Here is an 18,987-nt window from a genome sequence, read left to right on the forward strand (position 1 = left end):
CTGCAATGTCTGTTTCCGGTTGTCTACTCTACTTATATGACTTAAATTTGGTACTACCCATTACTCGAAATCGATCTCTGGGTAGAGGCAATTATCGTAAAGTTTCTTGCCCAGAGAAACAACAGCAAGTGCGGATGGCTGGAGTCGAACATGCAGGCTCTCGACTGCGAGCCCAACGCGCTAACCACTCGGCCACAGCTGCCGATAATGATAAACCTGATGAGACAATGAAACCCTGATGAGACAAGACATGATAACCCTGATGAGACATGATAACCCTGATGAGACAATGAAAAACCACTTCTAATCCATTGTCCCTGATGAGAGGCAGACTTCTCAATTCCCTGCACCTAGCAAATACTGATGAAATGGAAATTTTAAGCATTGTCAACAGCTTAGATAACAAAAAAGCAACTGGTCCAGATGGCATCACTATTAAAACAATAAAAAGATTGAAGTATGTCATAAGCCCAATCTTAGCTTCTATAATAAATGAATCTATGACAATTGGTAAATTCCCTGATAGCTATAAAATTGCAAGGGTGATACCCCTTCATAAAGGGGGAGTAAAAAACAAAGTTAATCAATTCAGGCCTATTTCCATCTTAACATGTTTCTCCAAAATCTTTGAAAAAATCATTCATAAAAGGTTAGTAAATTTTTTTGAAAAATTCAATGTTTTGTCCCAACAACAGTTTGGTTTCAGAGGTGGACATTCAACCACATTAGCTGCTACGGATATTTATGAACAATTACTACAAAATTGCGATGATGGTTTTACTACATGTAGTATCTTTATTGACCTTGCCAAAGCATTTGACACTGTTGACCATGAAATCCTTTTAAAGAAACTGGATTATTATGGCATTAGAGGAAATGCCTATAATTTATTAAAGTCTTACTTAAATCACCGTTACCAGTTTGTGCAGATTGGTACTACAAATTCTAAATATGAAGAAATCAAATGTGGTGTACCCCAAGGCTCAGTTCTTGGTCCACTGTTGTTCATTATCTACATTAATGACCTTAATTACGCTTCTGAATTTGAGACTCGTTTGTTTGCTGATGATACACTACTATGTATTAAGGATAAAAGCCCTACTAGATTGCAAGAAAAAGTGAATTCTAACCTCCTAATGATTCAAAACTGGATGCATACAAACAAGTTAACAATTAATGTAAGCAAAACCAAATACATGTTGTTTGGGTCAAAGTTTGTTCGAGAAAATTTAAATCTAGAAATAAATTTTCAAAATACCAGTTTGCAACGCACAAACACCTACAAATACTTAGGAATAACATTTGATGAGTCGTTATCATGGAAACAGCACATCAATATAATCTCAACAAAACTTTCTCAAAGCTGTGGTGCTCTATATCGATTAAGAAAGTGCGTAAATTCCCAGACATTAAAAGCAGTTTACTATGCTCTAGTTCACTCCCACCTAATGTATGGTATCATCTGTTGGGGTCGTGCTTCTAAAACGGAACTGTATCCCTTAAATCTGGTACACAATCGCATAATTCGCTGTTTAAACTTCACCAAGATTAAGGACAGAATTCCCACCAAATCTCTGTTCAATAAAAGCAACTTGCTACAAGTCGAAGACATGTTTTTAATAGAAGTATGTAAGTTTGTTTATAAAAGCAATAAAGGACATCTACCAGCAATTTTTTCTGAGTACTTTCGTCCTTGTAATGAAACTCATAACTATAATACCAGAGGTGCTAAGAAAGATATACTTTTTAAACCAAGAATGCATACAAAGCTTGGTCAACGCTCAATTAAATTTCTTGGAACAAACACTTGGAACAAATTACCGGAACAGCTAAGAAAAATTCAAACAATTAGTATGTTTTCTAAAAAATTAAAACTGCACTTAATGTCTGGGTATAAATTAAGTAACTGATATAGTGCCATCAAACTGTTTTTACTTATTCTCACCGTATCTCGCTAATTACTGTATATTCGCTTTTTCCTTACCAGTATCCTATGCTGTGTTGTATGTATAGCCTATGCCATTTTGTATTTCTGCATCGCTTCTTGTATTCCTGTTTTATATTGTACTGTTAAATTTCGTGTGTGTATTGTTTTTTATTTTGTAATGTATACAATATATATTTGTGTTCAACTCCGACACCGTTCCATGTCAAATAAGCTATGACACCACACGGGTGTGGCAGACTTGATGACCAGTTCGGTCCTTCTGCCACTCCCATCATCGTCAGCAAACATTAAAACAACCTAGTTCACATTGTAATCTTGTATTGTTTTTTCCACATGTGCTGTTGATGCAAATAAAAGAACTTCTCTCTCTCTCTCTATCATTCATATAACATTTATAGCCCGAATATGTATGTCTATTTTATTTATTTTTGATAGAACTATATCAAGTTTATCGGTTAGTTTAAATTTAAATAATTTTGCAACATTTGCCTGCTTCACCCATTGTACAACGTAGTGTATGAACCCTTGAGATTCAGACATGGTAAGTACATTTATCCAGTTTGCACGTAAACTACAGTAGATCAGAAAAACAAATAGTGAGGTATAGAGTTTGCAACATTGCATGGTGATGGGTTCAAAGCACTTATCGTGAAAATAGCACCAATTAATCAATTTACGTTGTACACAGTTGCTTCGGGAAAATGTCTATCAACCAAACTGAAAAATCTATTTTCGTGTTTCTTTTAAATAAATGATGTAAAGTAGACTAATCTTCTTAACTATGTTTTTGGTTTAAAGAATAGACTTTTAATAAACAGCCATTGGACCAAATGTTGCAGTTGTAAGCAAAGCTTAAATTTTGAACCCAAGCGTTTGGCCCTTATTTTTTAAGATTTCCCACCAATGATTGACCTCATCATGGCTTATAATATGCTTTATCCCTTTTATTTGCACTGTATTCAGGGCTTCCCAAGCTTTTTGGTCTGTGACCCCTTTTACAGTAAGTTAGGCTAAGTTCTGAAGTTTTTCTGAGACCCTTCACGTTTTACGGTAAAAATAGCAGTTCAAAACATATACTTTATTGGGAGAGTACTACTGGAGAGCAAAATCACATCAATTCTTTTTTAGCAGCATCAGTTGTAGAATGTTAGAAAACCACAAACATTAAATCAAAGAAAATTCACAAGAAGGCGATGATTATTTGGTTTTTGAGACAGCTGCTATTTTGCACAAAACAATACAATTTGAAGAAGAAAAAAATAATCGCTTGACTAACAAAAACTACAAATAACAGCATGCCAGCAATAAGCAAACACACATAAAAATTTGTTTAATGTGATTAGTGTGATGACTTTTTGTAGCATCGCAAATCCAAATTTGTCTCAATGCTGTTTCTATACAAGTCAATGCTGTCATTGTCAATTTCCCCAAGGCTTGGATGGTATCTTTGTTTTCTGTCCGTCAACGGTGCAAAGCAAACTCACACAAATGTGAAAACAAACGTCAAGAGTGCAGTTACTATACAGATAATCTAGGTAACTGTATTTCAGCACCAAGCCAAATCTGTCCAGCTTTTTTCCAGAAACTTCAAGAAAACATATTTTTTGGAAATGTGATGCTGTGACTTTGTCAGTAGGCTACGTGTTCCAACGTAGACCTTCTACTGTAGGTGAATAAAAAATGACTGTAATTCTCAAGTAGCCTACATGTAGCTCCACACAACATGAAATTTGTATGACTTTTGACTCTTTTTTTATTTCTTTAAAAAATATTGTCTAAAAAGACATTATTAAAAGTAACATTTAGTATGGTACACCCTTTCATTTTCTTTGAATCTTCCACTGTCGGCCCGCTATTGTAAAAAAAAATTGTCAACTTTTTGAAAAATATCTATTCTTGTTATACGTTCATGCAGTGGTTGACAAAAAATTAAATATTCGTTTATACAGTTTTTGCGAATGTATCTGACATACTACAAAAGATATACACCTTGTTGTTTATGTCTGTCGATTCGTCGAGTTCAGGAAATAAATAATTCAACACTTCTCTATTTCTCAGCAATTGTCACTCAAGTGATCTTTGTTGATTTCAGGTACGACTTGTCACAGTAAGGTTTAATGAAACCATCTTTTGCAGTTTATCTTCTTTTTTTGCAATGAACAATCAAAAACATTTTAACTGCCGCTATCGGGAATGCGAAATTACATCCGCTTTTGACTAATCCGCCACACTGTACTAGAAGGATTATGTCTTTATCCTGATTTACACAATATTGCACTTTTTATGAGTTATCTAAAAATATTAGAGTTGGTTTTTGCAAAGTGAACAAAGACGGTTATTTTTCTTAAATGTATTAACAAAAGAAAAATGATCGAATCGCAATTTCTGCAACAAAATACACAACGTAAGATAATTAAACTCAACACTAGAACTAGAACAAAAGAAGCTGTTGTTCGCTAGCCTGCCAGAATGAAATGATACGAATAAAACAGAGTACTGCCTCGCGGAGTACACGTGACAAAAGGAGTGCAAAAGTAAGCAAGGAAGCATGCTAACTGCAGGCATTTGTGCATCCCCCCCAGCTCGTAAGGCGAAACTGTAGACTTACGAGCTCGAACCCTTGATTACCCATTGACCAGAGGATGCGTCTAAATCCAACGCCGGCCGTCGGGACCGCGTAGAACGGCGCAAAACAGGCGATTTTTCAATATGAGGGACTCCACTTGTGGGTTCGGTTGCTTCCACTGAATCGAAAGGTAGCGGCTGCTTTGGAGGTTCAGGTGAGTGCTGTGGCTCACAAAGCTTCGGGCTTGAGGCTGGTGTGGGGCAGGAGAGTGCAGGCGGACTGTGATCTGCATCGAGAAGCAACATCGGTGATTCTCCAATTTCTGGGCTAGGGCCTATCTCGAGATGCGGAGGGTGGGGAGGGCAGTAGTCCGTTTCAGGAGGCTGGGCAAAAGAAGATGATGGGAGGCTCTGTGGGTGAGCATTGATGTTTGGTTGAGGAGGGATGGGATCGGCACATGCTTTAGTATGTGGAATTACTCGCAAGAAACGTCGATTCCGTTTTGTGATTCTGCCCGACCCGTCAACTTTCACTACATATTTGTCATGCGGCAACGTTTCGACAACCAATCCCACTTTGTCCCATTTTCGAGGATAGTTACCGTTTTGGTTTTGGATAAATACGCGGTTTCCACATTGTAAAGTACGTAAAGGACGAATATGCTGAGACAGCGCCTTATCGGTTCGACCAGCTCGCAGGCGAAGGGCGTCTTCCTTTGCCTTCCATGTATCCCGCCATGTACGACGAATGTGACGATTGGAGAACTTGACTAGGCGGTTTACAAAACCGAATGCGTCGCGCAGAAGGTGACCGAACACGATCTCTGCTGGAGAGATATCACAGTCAGGATCAGGTGTGTTACGCAACTGTAACAATGCACGTAAGAAGGAATCGTTGTTCAGGTCTCCGTTTGGGCTTACATTAGTCATGAGCAAGCGTTCGACAGTTTTGACAGCCACCTCAGCTCGACCATTAGATTGAGGGAAGTAAGATGACGATATGCGGTGCTGCACACCCCAATTTTTAAGATAGAGTTCAGTAACGGCAGCAGTAAATTCGGGACCCCCATCTGTAGATATTTCCTCAGGAACACTAAACGTGGCAAAGTACGAGCGCAAAAGTTGAGTCAAAGCAGCTGCTCCTGCGGCACTCGATCCTGATGGCGTGGCAAATACATCCGACCACCCCGAGAATCTGTCCCCAATGACCAAAAAGTGACGGCCCCCATAGTCAAAATAATCTGCAAAAATTTTCTCAAATGGTGTAGCTGGGGGATCACATGGCGTCGGGGGAGGAGCTGCTTGAGATGGAGCATTACGATTACATGATGTACACGAATCACGAATAGCATGGATATCATTAGTCATACCGGGCCAAAATACTATAGCACGTGCCCGGCGTTCCATGGCAGACACACCTTGATGACCAGCATGCAACGTTGAGAGTACTCTAGGCCTAAGCGATGGTGGTACAACAATACGATCATGATATAGAATAGCGTCGTCTTCAACAAAGAACCCGTCACGATAGGGGAGATATGGGCGAATGTCGCCGGTGTTGGGAAAGGTGAATCCCGTTTCAATAGCTACCATTAACTTGCTAAGGTTTGGATCGGCGGCTGTTTCCCGAACGATTTCAGACCATTGCAAGCAAAAGGTATGGGCGGCATCTGCCTGTATGGTAGTAACCAGCGCCATTTCTGCTACATTATTTTCTGCACACGACGCTACAGCAATGAGATCGCATGATACTGGATGACGTGAGGCAGCATCGGCTGCGCAGTTGGTTGTGCCGGGTAAGTGTGCGATATCAAAGCGCCACATTAGTGTACGCTGTTTTAAACGAAACAGGCGAGTGTTAGTGATTTCGTCCAACGTACGGTCTCCGAATATTTTTACCAATGGCTTATGATCCGTTACAATAACCAAATTATCACAGCCTTGCGTAAAGTACTTTGTCTGTTCTAGGCCCCACGCAACTGCTAGGGCTTCGCCTTCTATGGGGGCATAACGTCGTTCAGCCGATGAGAGGAATCGGGATCCTGCAAGAGTCACTTTCCAACCTGATGAGCAGCAGTCCGGTATAGTGGAAGCACATACGCAGTGTTTTTGGAGAAGGAAATAGGCTATCCGATGCCTTTATTAGACCAGTCAGGGCGCAAACATGTTCGACGGCAGGGATCAAAGATTTCTACCCCATGGCGAATAGCGTCAACAATTGCCGATTTGGAGGCGGCAAATGCGGAATCCAGCTCCTGAGACCATTCGAACTTATGCTTTGGGCTAAGGAACGGCTTGAACGGTGCCATTAGGTCACGCAGTTGAGGATAGTTTCCTACTTGGTTGATTAATCCGAACCAGCTGCGTATGTCTGTGATATTATTCGGGACTGGAAATTCTTGGATGGCGAGCAAGTATTTAGGGAGGGGCTCGACCATTGCTTCTGAGATACGGAATCCAGCAAAATCTACGGTGCGTTGGGCAAATTGAAACTTGTCAGGGTTAAGGACAATGCCCGCCCGTCCCACTAAAGTGAGAAATTCTATGGTTCGCCACCAATGTTCTTCCAGTTCGCTATCATAGAACACTGTGTCGTCGACACAGCGTTCTTTGCGCACAAAATCAGTTAATATGGTATTGAAACGGCGATTGTAGCCATCCCCAGAGGATAGGAATCCTTGCGGTGCCCTAGTGTAGCGCCATCTTCCAAAGGGAGTGATGAAAGTTGTGAGGTGCCGATCAGAAGGACGCAGTGGAACACTGTGATAGCCGTTCCATGCGTCAGTCACCAATTTCCAAGTGTTTCTGGGGACACGACGAGATAGCTGGAGTGGAGCTTCAGAGGCGAAGGTTTCTCTCTGGCAGAATTTGTTTAAGGGGGAAAGGTCGACAGTACGGCGTGGTGAGCCATCATTTTTGCGTGTGATAACCATACGATGACACCATGTGGTGGGTTCGCCGTGGGGGACTTTTCAAGGATTCCCAGAGCCTCGTCGCGGAGGAGATCAGCGTGTACTTTTTCTTGCCAATGCAAGGGAATAGACGCTGGTGTATGAACGGCCACTGGCTTCGCGTTGGGGTCAACATGAATTTCTATGGGAGGACCAGCCATACAATGTAGCGCGCGGTGCGGGCAAGTGTTGAAAGTGGATGCGGCGTACCTCTGGAGTAGCCAGTTTGCCATCTTGTCATTGTTTTCAGGTGTGCACGGGAACGGAAGCTTGGTTGGGGGAGCTGGAACTGCACCACGTTGAGGGCAAGTGCACGACTCCAGTTGCTTGCTGGGTAATGTGCAGCCACCGTTAACAAGTCTGACGACGTTGATTTCTGGTTCGATAAGATTGTGCGCCATTTCTTGCTTGATCTGATGTTCCCCAAGAGTTGGGAACTTCGGGGATAGGGCACCTAAATGCAATAGTGTGTCATGAGATAAGTATAACTTGTCAACGTCTTGACTGATGTAAATCATGCTCCGACATTCAACATTGCAGCCGTGCGCTGTACCCCGAATGATGGCACGAAATGCTCCTGTAATGGAAATAGTAGAGCGATTTGCAGCTATTAGGTTTGGTGCGGGTACAAGGGTCTCTTGTCCAAAGCTGGATTGCACAAAGTTCTTCAGCGACCATACATTTATTTGGGCACCAGTATCTGCGATTGCTGTTACTTGTGCTATCACGCTAGTGTAACTGCCATGATGACATGAGTCATCCATAGATATGTCTACCCGAACTGTGGGATGTTCTCGCATGCGGGATAGTGTCCAATGCCCTTTTTGGAATGTGTGGTGAGGACCACGAATTGTTGAGCACATTGGGTCTCGGGCTACGATGTCAGTTTGTGTTGAGGCAAATGTGCCTATTTGAGGTACAGTAGGTGCTGCACAGAGTGCTCCGACTGATGCATCTTTAGGAGGAGCGCCCCATTTGTTTTTATGACGAGATGACCGAAAGCATTCGAGACAAAGGGAATAAGGCGTAGTGTTCCAACCTCTGGGGCCTTCTCTGTAACGATTGAATAATCTATTGCATTTAGGGCAGTGAGTTTGTTTTGACCAATTGGGAGAGGAGGGTGCTGCCTGGGTGTGTCCACGGTCTCTTGGAATAGGGCTTTGGCTTTTCTTGCGCTTGAAAGTCGACACTGCCGAAACGTCATGAGATGGTACCGCATTGCGAGCCATTTCTTTATTCTCGACAAGGGCGATGATATCGTTAATGGGAATCGACAATACTTTGTCCATTCCCATCATGTCGCGACGAATCTCATTGTCAGAAATTCCACTGAGTAGTGTGTCTCGGATCATGTGATCTGTATAACTCACTTTCAGGCCGCAAGAACATTTAGTAGTGAATGCACATATATCCGCTTTTCCTCGAGCACGAGCTGCAAAAGCGCGAAATTTTTCATCGCGCATTTGGTGCATAGCCATAAACTCTGTCCGTAACACCCCTGTTGCGACAGGTATAACCGCCAGTTGTCGCATTGCAAGCAAAAGTTCATCTACAGGTTTACTCACTGTTTCAGCGTCAGCTTGGAGAAGGCTGTCCCCTAGGGCTTGGCCGGTACATTGGAATAACTGGGCTGAAGCTGCTTCATCAGAAATTCTGCAACCTTCTTTGAAAGCCTTCCATCTTCTGGTGAACACGTTCCATTCTTCCGGAGAAACTCCAATGTCTACAGTAGGTCGAATAAGCTTCGGACCAAGGTTTACGGGCGCTGGAACGTTGCGCGTCGTATCAGCATGACTGTACGTGTGACTTTGCAGCACCACACAAGCAACCGCTTCGGGCACGTCGGCTGTTTCAAAATTACAGTTGGGAAAAGCGCATGTTATCACCACCATTCCACAAATTTCTTTAGATTAACCTTATCCTATTGCGATTCGATCAAGAACAAAGACGGTTATTTTTCTTAAATGTATTAACAAAAGAAAAATGATCGAATCGCAATTTCTGCAACAAAATACACAACGTAAGATAATTAAACTCAACACTAGAACTAGAACAAAAGAAGCTGTTGTTCGCTAGCCTGCCAGAATGAAATGATACGAATAAAACAGAGTACTGCCTCGCGGAGTACACGTGACTAAAGGAGTGCAAAAGTAATCAAGGAAGCATGCTAACTGCAGGCATTTGTGCACAAAGTAAAACTATTTTCAAATTGGCAATTGATTCTTCTAATGTGGCCGAAAAGCCAGCGGCGCCTCCCGTGATGTCGAATGTCCCTACACGGGTAGCAGAAACTCTTCAACAATGTTGTGCACACTTTTTTTTGCCTTTTGCAATTAGAAAGGCTTCAAACGATATCCTTGTATACTTCTCTGACTCAGAAACTCACTTTTTATTGATTGTTTTGGTATTACTAATTAGCGACGACAAATTGGATCAAAGTAAACAACTTTTGTTGTGGAAAACTGGAAATGTGTCATACATCGTCTTTGCTATTTGTACCCTTGATGCCATTGCCAGATTAGCATAACTTTTGTATGCAACAAAGCCTCACATTAGAAGCACCGACAAGTAGGCTAATCGGCTAAACAGGGTTTGGATTTGCATTAGTACTTTTTCGTTTTAATGTTTCTGGGCATCAAACGCACGGATGATCAAACATCTGGAAAAAGTGGCCTATAGGCTATAGCCTACAACTTAGAATAGTCTTCATGTGCACGCTTTGTGGGAAACAAAGTCGTTACCCTACAATTTGTTGCACAACTTCCAAAAGAGTTGCGACCCATAGTTTGAAATGTCCTGTAAAATCTACAATGTCTAAAGTTTTTTTTTTTATTGGATTAGTGAAGTCATTTTCGAAATCAGTATCTCAAAGATACAAAAAACAGCAGAATATAGGCTTAAATAGGCTACGCCAGGCATACAATGATGCATTGATCATGGCAATTTACATTTAATTAATTTAAATATAACTTTCTATTAGTAACAAAACTTTTTAATTGTTGGTAGGTGGACCAACTTTCAAAAGAGCAAGTTGCGGGTATGCGTAGGCTACCGTAGGTTTATAGGTGTGTGGTTTAGACAGTGTGGTTGTGTGAATCGTCATCATTGGACTGAGAAAGCCGTTTGGAAGCTTAATTCTGGCTGTTTCGCATTACTTGAAGACTTGTAAAAGCTTTAAACCACTGAGGCAGGCCCGGTCATTGAGATTAGCAGAGTGACGTTTTGCTTGTTGTCCGTAAATTATTCCATCCACTCGGTGCCACTGAATGGAGAGCTGTCCTTGACATGCATTGCTCAAGCGCGCATTAAAAAGTCAAACCAGAGTCATCAGCAAGCTTTTATTCAATGGTAATTTACTCATTGGAGAATTAAACTACCACAACAAGCATTTTGCATAGAACATTAGCCTTTGCTTTTGTTTTTATTTCATTATGAAAATAAACTCAGCTTCATCCTGCATGTGACGAGTTTGGGCATAGCAAAAAAACACAATCCAATTATCAAGTTCTTTTTCAGTAACTTTATTATCTCTATCTTCATCTATTTTGTCAACAATTAAACCAAGTTTTCGTTGACTTTTTTCTAAAAGGTGTGTAAATTTCAGAGTGGTTTTGTTTGCGCTTCGCTTTTGTAGTTCAGGCCACTACTTTGTAAGGACTTGAATGCAGTTGAAACAAAAATATTTCGACCACTTTTTGAGAATAAATGTCGTTTCTTTCGTCAACATTTTTTTTTAATTCGTTGTGTTTTATTTCAAAAGCGTTTATTAAAAAAAAAACGATCCGTTTTGTGTTTAACAGCTAGCCGTTGAATGAACTTTCGTTTTACTCTGCTCACCTAATAATTACTTTCGAGAAACTTGGTTTTTGAAAAACTTCCCTAATCTTGTTTAACTACTAATGGGATTGATTCATTTACACGTTTTTTAGAGTTTAGAGAAGCGTTTTCTCTATTTGACAAAGATGGAGACGGAAAAATCACAGCAAATGAACTTGGTATAGTTATGAGATCACTCGGTCAAAGTCCTTCAGAAGCTGAACTGGTGGTAAGGCAAAGTGTTGCATTGTGCAGGCAATGGTCTTGTTTCTGGTGTCTGAAGACATTCTCTAGTATTTGAATGTTTTTATTGATAATTGTAAATGAGATTGCTTTAAGTTCCACATGATTAGTACAAACAACTTTAATTTTTCTTATTGTTTTATATCAGTGCTATATTGATCAAAGTCAAACTAACAAAATTCATTCTTTGCATTGATTGATGAAGTTGAACAAAAGCAAAAAAAGACCAATTTTTTTAACTGTAATAAGGCAAATGAAATGCTTTAATACCAGCCTAGACACCAAATCAGTCGTTTTTTACATTGATTTAAAGACCTTTGCAGACTTTGAATCAATATTAAAAAAAAAACGTAAATTGCCGTCTGGAGACGACACCTCAAATACTATCAAATCTCCAAAATAAATTAAAGCACACTCTACTGACTTATTTCAATAACTGCTGAAAGCCATTATGATATAAAACAATTAAAGTTGCGTTTTATCAAGAAAATGAAGTATCTTCTGACAGGTGTCAAGCCCACAACAATGCTTGATATGAACGACTCGGTTACATGTCTTGTAATGCAAAGAAATTTATTCTCACACGAGTCAGTTCAATCATATATTTGCTAAAAATCGATTTCGATCAGCTAGAAGCTAGATCATCTTCAGTTAAGCTAAGCTGGAAGCAAACACCACAAAATTCAAATGATGAAAGTGCAAAGAAATGAAAAAACGTTTTACTCTAGCTACATTAAAGAATTAATGGAAAAAACTAACAATCAAAGACGAAATAAAAGGAAATGGCACGAAAGAGTATGGTATACAATTGTAAGGCCTACCATCATAAGCCTAACCAGAAACACATTGTTCAACAATACGAAAAACATTGATTAAAATGACAAATTGTATAAAGACTGGGCTTAAAGGTGCACTGCAACGAAAATATATAGCTTTTGTATTCATAGATTTTTATGAAAAAAAGCGATTTGTAACAATAAAAAATTTTTGGGGTTTGTCATTAGCTCAAAAATCTAATAAAAGCGATATTGTTGTAAAGGATTCTGATTGGTCAAAATTTTTGATGACGTAGTTGGTTGTTCAGGCAGAATTCAGAATCACTAGTTTGCATACAAATAAACTATAAACAAGTGGGCTACATATACAAAGAACAATTTTATGCTTGAGTTTTACGCGTTGAGATGTTTTTTTGTATGGCTCCCGGTTGTAGTAACGGAAGAAACGTGAAAGGGTTACAATTTCATCGTTTATCTCTGAATAATGAAGACAAGCTTAAGAAATGGATCTCTGCGATGAAACTCAAAAACCCACCAGTCAACAAGCACTGCCGTATGTGCAGCGACCATTTTCTGGCCGGAAGTGGCTATGCTTACGGTGCCGTAGATATAGCCGTTCCATGCCTTTTTTAATCTTTACGTCACTTTCACTGCGCATGCGCGCTGTTGCTGCACATTTTTCTTCCACCTTTTCTCTAAAGTAAAGGACGAACAAATGAAAAAAAGTGCAAAAAATAACTTCTAAATTCAACTATTTTGGCTAAGTGAATCACAACGAACAACCAGTATTATGACAAACATAGCAGAGGTCTAGAAAAAGGTAGAAGCGACAAAACGAGGACGTTATAGCGTGCATGATACCAAAGCAGGACAATCAGTTTAAAATATGGCACGGTCGCAACACCTTAATAAATTTTTATAAATTTAGAATTTTTTTAAAGAAAAAACTCACTAGCCTGTTTTTCTCTTTTTCTAAATTTATAAAATTACAATTTTTATCTGGCTTCTGGCAACATTCATTTCCCATCATTGTTGGCATGATGGCACAATTTGCACATCATTCCAAATTCTCCATCCGACTGCTGTCGGAGCTGGCACTGTCGTAGCTCGAATCCGAATCACAGTCATCTCTGTCAAGGCGCTGTTTTTTTGGTTCAAACAAAATTCCTTTTTTGAATTTAGACATCTTTAAAGATTACGACTTGTGCAGCGCTTTCAGTGTTATTGTATGAAGCTACCTACTGAGTGAACAACCAACTACGTCATAAGGCACATAGCGCCATCCGGCGGCTGATTTTCTTTTTGTTGTTATATTTGCCAAGCAAAAAAGTTTATCAAAAAATTTTTTCAAAAAAGTTAATACTTAAACACCACAGAATTAACAAAAAAATTTTCATTTTTCATTTCAGGTCCCCTTTAAACCGATAATGACGAAAAGAATTAACTACCGTACATCAAATTACCTAGAACTGTATCTACAGAATTAACTACATCAAGCGATATCGAAGTGGTAACCTGACAGCTCCCTGCACAAAAAATTTTTTACTGACTAAATTTACTGATTGACTAAAATTGACTAAATATAGACTATTGAAAAATTTGACTAAATTACTTACTGACTAAATTAACTTATGTTTAAACTAAGATAAATTCAAAATGCAGAACTGTAAAAACTAATTGTTACGTCATAAGTAAATGAATAGACTACAACTAAGCAGTCTCAAAAAAGTTGAAAAACGGAAGGGGTGACAGGGTTTATTTAACAAAAGGTGTGATCATTTTTTGAATATTAATTTTTGCTTTGGTAATTGTTTGCCATTTCTTTTCATGTAGGTCGAGTAAATCAGTGGATGGTTGTTCTGTGAAGGTGACATCGAAGCAATGTTCTAGCTTGGGTCTGGTTTGTAAAATGTCGTTGTGAATTTGGAGTAGTGTTGTAGTAGGGATGCCTTTGTGTTATTCAAGTTTTTAAAGTAGTTTTTCCACATTGTTCGGTGACCTGTCCATCTTTTTGAAAATGAATTAATTGTTTGGCCGACATATTGTTCTTTACACAGTTTGCATGTGGCAACGTATATGCCAAAGTTTTCGCAGTTTAAATTTTGTTTCAGTGGTACAGTTTTTCCTAATTTTGTGATGAGATGATTTGAAAAAGATGAAAAACATATTCACAAATCACAACTCGTTAGGACTTGATTGGAGAAGTTGATCTTGATGGAAACCGCTCGCTTGATGTAGTTAATTCTATAGATACAGTTCTAGGCAGGGCCTCCAAGAGCCCTGCCGGGCGCGAAATTTTTTTTCCCACGAGATTTTTGTCTCATTGATTCTAGTCACTCTAAAAGTAAGATTTTCCGAAAGTGTTTTGAGAGATTGGTTGATTCAGATTGCGAAATAACTATTTGCCAGTGAAATTGTGCAATGATAATAAAATATAAGCTTTCCCTAACCCTACCTTTTTGAAAAGCTCTTGTGCACCGCAAAAATTAATTTAAAGAAAAAAAAGGTTTGACTACGACGGGCGTCGAACCTTCGTTCTCCCGATCAGTAGGCAGAGCATGAAACCACTGAACCAACCCTGCCAACGAGAAAATATTGCATTCACATGGTTTTAATACAAACTTTTACCAAAATATGTAAATGAGACAGAAATCTGATGGGAAAAAAATTTTCGCCTGCCGGGCCCCGGTGCAGATGTTGCTGCCGGGCCCCCCAGCGCGACATGTCGCGTGATATCTCACCAATCACAAGCAAAATTTGTGGTGCGCGTTCTTACAAAGGGTAAATTGGGTTAAAGTATTAACACTCCATTATTTCACAAACAATGCACTATTGTAAATATAACTTTAAATTCACAGATACACACTAGTTATACACAAAGATAAAATGCTAAAACACTACATAGTGTAAATATAGCCTCAATAGCGTTGTCAGATATGGAATTCTGCCCTAATTTGAGGAAAAGTTTATAGCTGTTGAAAACAAAAACTTGTATTTTGGATATTTTTTTTAGTTCTGGGCAAAGATCAAAACCCTAACCTTTCCTAACTCTAACCCTTCCTAACTCTGGCAACACCTGATTGTAACCATGGCAACAAGTGGGTAAAATCAGCCATTTCGAAGATAAAAATTGCAATACGGTACTATCCGACATGGCTGACATAGCATTGCATATGTGTGTTTACAGCTTTACATTAACATACAATACCATTTCTGACCTTGAAATCTGCAGAGACTAGGGCAGCAAACTTAGGATGAATGCATTGCTATTGTTCATGACATTAAGAAATACCAACTTCAATATAAGAAATACCAACTTCATATAGGCCTAAGAAATACCAACTTCAAAATATTAAAAAAATTTTATGCAAAATTGACCTTAACACGCAAATTTAAACATTTTATTGGCCCCCTGAACGCAAAAAAATGAAAATATTGTTGTTCTAAAAAAGGGCATACCCATGAGGGGGCCCATTCAAAATACAAAACTAATATTCATGTAAAAAACAGTATTTTATGCAAAATCGACCTGAGCACACAAATTTAAACATTTTGTCGGGCCCCCTAAAGTCAAAAAATTAAAAATTTTGTAATTTAAAAAAAGGGCATAACCTAGGCTACACATAAGGGGGCCCCATTCGACATACGGAACTAATATAAAAACAAGATTTTATGCAAAATGAAGTCAATCTTTTTATCGCGTGAATTTAGACATTTTGTCGGGCCCCCTTGAACTCACCGGGCCCCGGTGCAATGCACCGGTTGTCCCCCCTCTTGTGAGCCCTGGTTCTAGGTAATTTGATGTACGGTAGTTAATTCTTTTCGTCATTATCGGTTTAAGCCCAGTCTTTATACAATTTGTCATTTTAATCAATATTTTTCGTATTGTTGAACAATGTGTTTCTGGTTAGGCTTATGATGGTAGGCCTTACAATTGTATACCATACTCTTTCGTGCCATTTCCTTTTATTTCGTCTTTGATTGTTAGTTTTTTCCATTAATTCTTTAATGTAGCTAGAGTAAAATGTTTTTTCATTTCTTTGCACTTTCATCATTTGAATTTTGTGGTGTTTGCTTCCAGCTTAGCTTAACTGAAGATGATCTAGCTTCTAGCTGATCGAAATCGATTTTTAGCAATATATGATTGAACTGACTCGTGTGAGAATAAATTTCTTTGCAAGTTGCGTTTTATTAGACCTGTCGTAGACAATTTCGGGTAAAACTAGTCGAAGTTGTTGATAAACAAGTTTCTTCAAATGAAGTTCATCAAGAAAACGATTTTTGCACCATCAGTTTCTACAAAAACATATTCACAAATCACAACTCGTTAGGACTTGATTGGAGAAGTTGATCTTGATGGAAACCGCTCGTTAGATTTTTCGGAATTCCTTGCCATGATGGCAAAGAAACTAAACGTACCTGACTCTGAAGAAGAAATCCGAGAAGCATTTAGAGTTTTTGACAAAGTAAGCGGGTTTCCAACTAAACTTTATTAAAACTCTTTTTCCTGACTTGGAACTTTTACAGTGCCCTTATTTAGCAAAAAATAGACATGCAACAATATAAAGATAGATTCACACTAAAGTTAGATCAACTACATTGGCACATTAATTATGTAATTACAATTGTAATTGAATGCAATTAATTACACATTTTTATGTAGTTATAATAGTAGTTAAGACTTTTTGTTGCACTGTAACTGTAATTTAAAAAAAAAAGGTTTAAAACTCAAATATTACATTTGTTAAGTTGCACCCATGGTGTCAGTACCTTTGTTGAGCCACTATAGTTAGAAAAGGGGACTTCTACATTGCAACCTAACCTTTCTCAAATGCAATTCTACTTGTCTTTGATAAAATCAAATTTCTTGTAATTGAAACGTGCAATTAATTGTATTTTATTGTGTTTACAAGTAATTGTAATTGTTATATAAAAATTTCAGAAAAAAATGTAATTGTAATAATTTTGATTGTATGATCGTAATTTTAGTGTAATTAAGGTGTCAGTTAAGTTAAAACAAAAGTACCCAGAAAGGTAGCAGTAGCCCGCACTGCTTTAGCCTACGTGGCGGTAGCGGGTAGCGCTCTACTTTTATTGATTGGTAGTGGGTAGCGGTAACGCGCACTACTTTAGCCAGAGTAGTGGTAGCGTGAAGCGCGTTACTTAAGCAACGGATGCCCATCTCTGACATCTCTCAGAAATAAAAGCAAAACTATCTTATTTCAAAAGCGTTTGTTTTCATGTGAACCTTCTTCTGTAGTTGAAAGATTTAAAGATATCAATTTTTATTACTGTTTGGAGAGATTTAAGCCAGATGTAAGTCCAGTAAACAACCCATATACTTTCAGGACGGCAACGGCTTCATATCCGCAACTGAACTTCGACATGTTATGACTAATCTTGGCGAAATGTTAACTGAAGAAGAAGTTGATGAAATGATTAAAGAGGCTGATGTAGACGGAGATGGTCAAGTGAATTATGAAGGTATGACAATAGTCGATATATTGCAGCAGTGATCTCTCATCAGAAGGGTGAAAATACCAATTAAGTTATTAGTTATTAATTTTCAAAATAAAATATTTTGTTTTGTTAGTTGCTTTATTTTTGCTTTTTTCTTTAGTATCATTTTGTTTCCTTTCCTCGCTTTGATGACGAAACGCGAAACAAAAACAATTGCCAAACACACTAGTTTTCCGAACCCAAAAAGTCCATTGCAATAGCGTTAAGACAAGTAGCCTACTTCGAAAATTTATTCAGCTTGGTAAAAGTGACATTAAAAAACTTTAAAGTATATTAAAACAAAGCAATTTTGTTATGAAACAGTTGATGTTTTGGAAACAAACCAAATTGTTACAATGTTGTAGCTACAGTAACCTATTTTGACAATTAGCTTGTTTGCGGTGTGCACTTTTGCAATACAACATCATCGCAACGACATAATCTCACGAGTGACTGTGTTTAAAGTGTATAACAAAAAAATTCCTTATTTTTAGAGTTTGTCAACATGATGACCAACAATGTCAGCAAATAAGAATTCGAGGATCCATCCACTCACAGGTGTCAGTTTGGGATGATTTGCTTGAAGTGTTGCAAGCGCATTATTGTTGTTGGTGATGTCTCTAAAATACTAAACTCAAAAACTATCCCTGATTGTCTTGTTGAAACTGATTTCAAGTTGGCATGTGAACAAATCACACATGATACAATTCTAATATAATACAGTAGGTTTAAAAACTGTCAAGAAATCAACGTTTCGAAGAAATCGGCGTATCAGATTGTTATCAGTTCGTACACGTTAGCCAACTAATTGATGTTCTTCATAAATCGAAATTACAGTGAGCTACAAAACTGATCTACATACACAAAAATCGAAAAAAGAAGCGCAAAAGAAGGAAAGGGCAAGGCAGAGGAGAGGAAAAATTACATGACATTTAATTGCCTCGGAAAAAATTCACAAATCAACGGTGCAAAATTACGTGAACAGATAGGAGGCGCCTGCAGCAAGCAGCTGCCTACTGAGGCGAGGATTGCATGATTTTTTAAGCAAAGCCTCATTGATTGTTCGATCCTCACTCGAGGCATTCATTTAAAAAACCAGCTCAGTGGCCGAGTGGTTTCGCCTTCGGCTCTGGTGCTGGTAGATCTGAGATCGATTCCAGGTCGGGTCAAACCGAAGACTTTAACACTT

General features: G+C 38.6%; 1 protein-coding gene across 1 annotated transcript; it reads left to right on the forward strand.

Moving 5' to 3' along the window:
- Positions 1-2,381: 2,381 nt before the first annotated feature.
- Positions 2,382-18,860, forward strand: LOC145768817 (neo-calmodulin-like). The gene is made up of 6 exons (XM_082580420.1): positions 2,382-2,489; positions 10,471-10,501; positions 11,394-11,509; positions 16,631-16,765; positions 17,648-17,783; positions 18,293-18,860. The coding sequence occupies exons 1-6, from the start codon at positions 2,487-2,489 to the stop codon at positions 18,328-18,330; spliced, it is 459 nt and encodes a 152-aa protein (XP_082436546.1). The 5' UTR covers positions 2,382-2,486; the 3' UTR covers positions 18,331-18,860.
- Positions 18,861-18,987: the final 127 nt, after the last annotated feature.

Source organism: Aplidium turbinatum, chromosome 1, assembly GCF_918807975.1.
Source record: "Aplidium turbinatum chromosome 1, kaAplTurb1.1, whole genome shotgun sequence".
Classification (NCBI taxonomy): domain Eukaryota; kingdom Metazoa; phylum Chordata; class Ascidiacea; order Aplousobranchia; family Polyclinidae; genus Aplidium; species Aplidium turbinatum.

What these genes read in the sequence shown, in the direction of transcription:
- LOC145768817 (XM_082580420.1), top strand. An exon ending in CATTTAGAGTTTTTGACAAA is followed by an intron (nt 16,766 to 17,647) that starts GTAAGCGGGTTT and finishes ATATACTTTCAG; the next exon opens with GACGGCAACGGCTTCATATC. An exon ending in TGGTCAAGTGAATTATGAAG is followed by an intron (nt 17,784 to 18,292) that starts GTATGACAATAG and finishes CCTTATTTTTAG; the next exon opens with AGTTTGTCAACATGATGACC.